Raw genomic sequence first — 7,500 nt, 5'->3', positions numbered from 1 at the left:
CCTACTATTGTTGTTGTTGCTGCTGCTGCTACTACTCCTACTGTTGTTGTTGTTGCTGCTGCTGCTACTACTCCTACTATTGTTGCTGCTGCTGCTGCTGCTACTGTTGTTGCTGCTGCTGCTGCTACTACTCCTACTGTTGTTGTTGCTGCTGCTACTACTATTGTTGCTGCTGCTGCTGCTACTACTGTTGTTGTTGTTGCTGCTGCTACTATTGTTGCTGCTGCTACTACTCCTACTGTTGTTGCTGCTGCTGCTGCTACTACTCCTACTATTGTTGCTGCTGCTGCTGCTACTACTATTGTTGCTGCTGCTGCTGCTACTACTGTTGTTGTTGTTGCTGCTGCTACTACTCCTACTATTGTTGCTGCTGCTGCTACTACTCCTACTGTTGTTGTTGTTGCTGCTGCTACTACTCCTACTACTGTTGTTGCTGCTGCTGCTACTACTCCTACTATTGTTGTTGTTGCTGCTGCTACTACTCCTACTGTTGTTGCTGCTGCTGCTACTATTCCTACTATTGTTGTTGCTGCTGCTGCTACTACTCCTACTATTGTTGTTGTTGCTGCTGCTGCTACTACTCCTACTGTTGTTGCTGCTGCTGCTACTATTCCTACTATTGTTGTTGTTGCTGCTGCTGCTACTACTCCTACTATTGTTGCTGCTGCTGCTGCTGCTACTACTCCTACTGTTGTTGCTGCTGCTGCTACTACTCCTACTGTTGTTGTTGCTGCTGCTACTACTCCTACTGTTGTTGCTGCTGCTGCTACTACTCCTACTGTTGTTGCTGCTGCTGCTACTACTCCTACTGTTGTTGTTGCTGCTGCTACTACTCCTACTGTTGTTGCTGCTGCTGCTGCTGCTACTACTCCTACTGTTGTTGCTGCTGCTGCTACTACTCCTACTATTGTTGCTGCTGCTGCTACTGCTACTACTCCTACTGTTGTTGCTGCTGCTGCTACTGCTACTACTCCTACTGTTGTTGCTGCTGCTGCTACTACTCCTACTGTTGTTGCTGCTGCTGCTACTACTCCTACTGAAAAAAACAACTAAAGATAGTCATTTTTATTTTAGTACATGTTCTTCAAATTTTAAGCTGTAATGCTTTCTGAAAATGTCCATCATCAACAAAGAAAGGGAAGGCTTTCTGAAAATGTCTATCATTTACAAAGAAAGGGAGATGTGGCATAATGCATGTTCATGATGCATTTGAGAGATTCCGGTATTAATCACTTGAGCTTGGAATCTGGAATGGCGTCCTCGTATGTTTATTGTTGTGCTTGAGATTTACTGTTAAAACCTAACAAACAACCAAACAGCACTACAGCACACAACACGACACTGCTAATATTACTATTACTACTACTGTTCAGGCACAAGGTCGGGAGGGGGTGATTGGCCGGGGGGAGGGGGGCAGGGGGGGGGGGGGAGGGGGAGGAACCTTCATTGACAAAAATGTCAGATGTTAAGTCACACACCATGGGTGGAGTGTGTGTGTGGGTGTGTGTGTGTGTGTGGGTGGGGGAGGGGGGGAATCTGAGTACAGTGACAACAACAGATTCCTTCCCCGACCACCGAGGTCAGGTTGCTGACCCAGCCACACATGGACGGGTGGAGGAGTGAGGAAAAATCAAAACCACATCCCCCCCCCCCCACCCTCCGCCCCCCCTCCCACCAGCCCCTCACCCCCCACCCCCCAAGGACACACAGCACAACACCACGTTTGCCAAAACGGGGCCTCGAACCCTGACCACTGGGTGAACACTGGATCACATTCAAGTCCATCACTGATCACTGGTGAACACTGGATCACAAGTCCATCATTGATCACTGGTCAACACTGGATCACAAGTCCATCACTGATCACTGGTCAACACTGGATCACATTCAAGTCCATCACTGATCACTGGGTGAACACTGGATCACAAGTCCATCACTGATCACTGGTGAACACTGGATCACAAGTCCATCATTGATCACTGGTGAACACTGGGTCACAAGTCCATCACTGATCACTGGTCAACACTGGGTCACAAGTCCATCACTGATCACTGGTGAACACTGGATCACAAGTCCATCACTGATCACTGGTCAACACTGGATCACAAGTCCATCACTGATCACTGGTGAACACTGGATCACAAGTCCATCACTGATCACTGGTCAACACTGGATCACAAGTCCATCACTGATCACTGGTCAACACTGGATCACAAGTCCATCACTGATCACTGGTGAACACTGGGTCACAAGTCCATCACTGATCACAGGTCCATCACTGATCACTGGGTGAACACTGGGTCACAAGTCCATCACTGATCACTGGTCAACACTGGATCACAAGTCCATCACTGATCACTGGTCAACACTGGGTCACAAGTCCATCACTGATCACAAGTCCATCACTGATCACTGGTGAACACTGGATCACAAGTCCATCACTGATCATTGGTGAACACTGGGTCACAAGTCCATCACTGATCACTGGGTGAACACTGGATCACAAGTCCATCCAAGGAAATAAAGAAACGTGAACGGAAAGCCAAAGAGAAAGAAAGAAAGATGGAAAGAAAGACAATGAGAAGGACAGAAAAAGTCTCGTGACAGGAAACCACTCCTACAAACAACAAACAAACAAAAACTGCCCCTTTTTTCAGAACCTCCAACGACATGAGACACCAGCTTCCTTCATCCCGGTGTTACAGCCCATTTTCACCCCCTCCCCCCATGGTTTTTAACCCCGGGTAAAATCTGGCCAGCAAAGATTAACCACAAGGTCTATGCAGACCAGCCTGGAATGTATACCTGGAGGTAAAATTCATCTAGTCAGAACCCCCCCCCCCCCCCCCCCACCTCCAGCCCCCCCAACTACCAGTATCATTTTAATCCTCGCCTCCCACACACCTCGTAAAGAGTATGAGGGTCGATCTCTATTAGCCACAAATGACCCCCGATGTTAAATTTCATCCCAGTTAGAATCAACTCAGGCTCTGAAAGTTGAATCCCCCCCACCCCCCCTACATTTGCTTTCGTTGAGTTATAAGAAAGAGGGGAGGTGTTGGGGGGAGCGGGTGGGGGGTTAGAAAAGGTAAGCCTAGAACCACCACACTTCTTTTTTTTCCATAGCATGACTAAACCAGACCAATAAGGGTTCATTTCCAACCTTTGGGGGACGATCTTGACTACCCATAAAATGTCCTTGGGGGGTATTCGAGGCTACCCCCCCCACCCCCCCGCCCCCCAAAAAAAATGACCCCGGGGCAAAATCCAGCATGTGATAGTCTGAAGTTGTTACATCGGCAGTACGTATTTCGACGATTTTCCTGGTTGCGTCTCCTTTTTGACTCACTTGTGTAAACAAAGTGAGTCTATGTTTTAACCCGGTGCTCGGTTGTGTGTGTGTGTGTGCGTGTTGTGTGTGTGTGTGTGTGTGTCCGTGGTAAACTTTAACATTGACATTTTCTCTGCAAATACTTTGTTAGTTGACACCAAATCTGGCATAAAAATAGGAAAAATTCAGTTCTTTCCAGTCATCTTGTTTAAAACAATATTGCACCTCTGGGATGGGCACACAAAAAAAATGCAGCCTAATAATATGCAAACTGCATTTACTGTTATATCTATATTTTTTGTATTCTCTAAACTTGGCACTTTGATCTGATATTCTGACCCAACAACTAGAGCAGTCATTAATATCATTTTTTGTTCAAACAGGAACTTCTTTTGCTAAGCATGGAATTTTTATTTATTTTGCAAACGTTTTGGTGCAGATAGTAAAAAAAGGAAATTACTCTGTAATTAATGCTAGGGGACTTAATTTATCACAAGTGAGTCTTGAAGGCCTTGCCTCTCTTGTGTTTTTATGTAACAGGGGCACCTGTCATTTTTGCAGCCTCGTCAAGATCAAGAAAGGAAAAAGAAATAGAAAAGGCAAGATTTAAGAGAAGGAAGGAAGGAGATAAAGAGAGAACGAAGGACGAGAATGAGGGAGGGAAGAAAGATTATGTCTTCCCACTTTTTTGGAATTGCGACGTCTTTTCGCTGTTATAAATATGACGCCTTTTTCACTTTTATTAGCATTGTGACATATTTTCTCTGTTACAACTGTGATGTTTTCCCACTTTTTGGAATTGCGACGTCTTTTGACTGTTAGAACTATGACGCCTTTTTCACTTTTATTAGCATTGTGACATCTTTTCTCTGTTACAAATGTGATGTTTTCCCACTTTTTGGAATTGCGACGTCTTTTCGCTGTTATAAATATGACGCCTTTTTCACTTTTATTAGCATTGTGACATATTTTCTCTGTTACAACTGTGATGTCTTCCCACTTTTTGGAATTGCGACGTCTTTTCGCTGTTATAAATATGACGCCTTTTCACTTTTATTAGCATTGTGACATCTTTTCTCTGTTACAAATGTGATGTCTTTTCATTCTAAGAATTGTGACGTGTTTTTTTTTTCACTGTTACAACTGTGATGTCTTTTCACTTTTAGAATTGGGACGTCTTTTCACTGTTACAAATGGGACGCATTTTCACTTTTACAATTGTGACGCAAAAACCAGAAAGGGCAAATGCGCAAAGAATTTACGAAGATAGTCCCAGGATGCAGTTTTTTTGTTTTAAAAAAGAAGATAACACATATCAAGAAAGCAGTCCCATGACTAATTCACTTTTTTTTAAATGTTTGTTTCCACGTTAAAAAAAAACAAGCGCTTAATCAGGCATCACAGTTGTAACAGTGAAAAAACGTCACAATTCTTAGAATGAAAAGACATCACATTTGTAACAGAGAAAAGATGTCACAATGCTAATAAAAGTGAAAAGGCGTCATAGTTATAGCAGTGAAAAAACGTCACAATTATAATTATTATTTATTTATTTACTTATTTATGTACGCTTATAGTTGACTTCATCAAGTTTTTGCGCCTCATACATATTATTAGTGGTGGTAGTAGGTTTGTTTTTTTTTTTGTTTTTTTTGTTGTTGTTTTTTTATCTATTAATTATTCACCTTTTAAAAAAAATGTATTTATCTATTATTTATTCACTTTTTTTTTTCTCAAGGCCTGACTAAGCGCGTTGAGTTACGCTGCTGGTCAGGCATCTCTGCTTGGCAGATGTGGTGCAGCGTATATGGATTTGTCCGAACGCAGTGACGCCTCCTTGAGCTACTGAAAATGAAACTGAAACTGTCCGATTAGTTTTAAGACTTCTGTTATCTGTTTCGTTTTGCTCGGGCTTTCCCTGGACTGAATCAACAACAGCACCGCTGTTCACATACATTGAAGCGCCAGATTACAGCTGGCAACATGCTGTATCAGTGTGTTGTTCTCAGAGGATGCTGGCGGCCTTTTAATTAAGTGTGTGTAGAGACAACAACGATGTACCATCACATTTGTTGTTTGTGGGGATTTGCATGGCATTCGTTCTTTTGGGTTTCGTTTGGTTTTTATTTTCTCGTTTTATCATTTCATTTTGTCTAGGCTGTCTGTGCAAACTATGGACTGGCCTATGACATAGTTAACTAAAAACAATTACAAACTAAATGCTGCCATTATTTTAATTAAAAAGACACAAGGCACAACATTATCTCTTGCTCTGTCCATCGTGTTGCATATACAAGGGAAAGAGGTGGGGGATTTTGTTGTTGTTTTTTTGTTTGTTTGGTTGGGTTTTTTTGTGGTGATTTGCTTATCTTAATACTTTGTTTCATATTTCCCTTCTCTTCACCTCAAGAGAGAAAGAGAGGTTAACGTGGAGACAGAGAAAGAGAGACAGACAGAAACAGACAGAGACGGAGAGACTGAGAAACACCAACACACACACACACACACAGACGCCCCCCCCCCCCACCCAAACACACACACACACACACACACACACACACACACACACACACACACACACACACACATCTTCATACATAAATACATACATACACACACTAATACACCCTAACACACAGACACACACACAGACACACAGACACACACACACACACACACACACACATCCTCACACACACACGCATTCCCCCCTCCCCCCCACCCAACACGCACACACACACACACACACGCACCCCCCCCGCCCCCACCACACACACATACACGCACACTCACTCACTCACACACACACACACACACAAACACACACACACACACACACACACACTCCACCGACCCCACACCTCCACACGCACACACACACGCACCCCCCCCCCCCCCCCACCACACACACATACACGCACACTCACTCACTCACACACACACACACACACACACACACACACACACACACACACACACACACACACACTCACACACCACAGACAAGCCTCCCTCACCAGCCCCATGAAGACGTCGCCCACAGTCTGCAGAGGGCCCCAGGCCTGCACCTTGCCCTGCAGACCCTCCACGAAGCCCTTGTGGGTGTCCCGCAGGGCCGGCAGGTTGCTGAAGATGGTCACCGCATCGTCTTCGCTGATGACTGGCTTGGAGGTCCGACAGGACGCCTCCACGGTTCGCTTGTACTGGTGGGGGACGGAGACGGAGAAGAGGAGGAAGGAGGAGGAGGAAGGAGGAAGGAGGAGCAAGAAGAGGGGGATGAGGTGGGGGAGGTGGAGGAAGAGGAGGAGGTGGGGGAGGTGGGGGAGGTGGAGGAGGAGGATGAAGGGGAGGAGGGGGAGGTGGGGGGAAGATGTGGAGGAGGAAGAGTAGGAGGAGGAAGAGTAGGAAGGAGTAAGAAGAGGGATGAGGTGGAGGAGGAGGAGGAGGAAGAGTTGGAGGAGGAAGAAGAGGGGGATGAGGTGGAGGAGGTGGAGGAGGAGGAGGAGGAGGAGGAGGAGGGGGAGGAGGAAGAGGAGGAGGAAGAGTAGGAAGGAGGAAGAAGAGGGGGAGGAGGTGGGGGGGAGGAGGAGGAGGAGGAGGAGGAAGGGGAGGAGTGAAGGAGGAGGAAGAAAAGATGGGGAGGTGGAGGAGGAGGAGGGGAGGGAGAAGGGGGAGGAGGGGGGGAGGAAGGTGGAGGTGGGGGGGAAGATGTGGAGGAGGAAGAGGGGGAGGAGGTGGAGGAGGAGGAGGAGGAGGAGGAGGGGGAGAAGGGGGAGAAGGGGGAGGAAGGGAGAGGAGGGAGAGGTGGGGGGAAGATGTGGAGGAGGAAGAGTAGGAGGAGGAAGAGTAGGAAGGAGTAAGAAGAGGGATGAGGTGGGGGAGGTGGAGGAGGAGGAGGAGGAGGAGGAGGGGGAGGAGTGAAGGAGGAGGAAGAAAAGATGGGGAGGTGGAGGAGGAGGAGGGGAAATAGGGGGAGGAGGAAGAGTAGGAGGAGGGGGAGGAGGAAGAGGAGGAGGAAGAGTGTGATGATGAGGAAGAGGAGGAGGAGGAAGGAAGAGTGGGAGAAGGAGGAGGTGGAAGAGGGGGAAGAGTAGGAGTGGTGTAGGAGGAGGGAGAGGGGGGATGGGGGAGGGGGAACAAGGAAGAGGAAGGAGGAAGGGGAAGAGGAG

The 7,500-nt window shown here is 46.8% G+C and overlaps 1 protein-coding gene across 2 annotated transcripts in view; it reads right to left on the bottom strand.

The window, feature by feature from the left end:
- LOC143288590 (uncharacterized) overlaps positions 1 to 7,500 on the bottom strand; it is an 80,889-nt gene that overhangs the window by 41,344 nt on the left and 32,045 nt on the right. For both annotated transcript variants that reach the window (XM_076597215.1, XM_076597214.1), the window contains exon 5: positions 6,349 to 6,534. In XM_076597215.1, coding sequence (XP_076453330.1) covers positions 6,349 to 6,534 — 186 coding nt within the window. The remainder of the gene's footprint in view (positions 1 to 6,348; positions 6,535 to 7,500) is intronic.

The sequence above is a fragment of the Babylonia areolata genome, chromosome 12, assembly GCF_041734735.1.
Source record: "Babylonia areolata isolate BAREFJ2019XMU chromosome 12, ASM4173473v1, whole genome shotgun sequence".
Taxonomy (NCBI): Eukaryota; Metazoa; Mollusca; class Gastropoda; order Neogastropoda; family Buccinidae; genus Babylonia; species Babylonia areolata.
The sequence above is the reverse complement of the archived record's forward strand: the minus strand, read 5'-3'. Positions and strand labels throughout refer to the sequence as shown.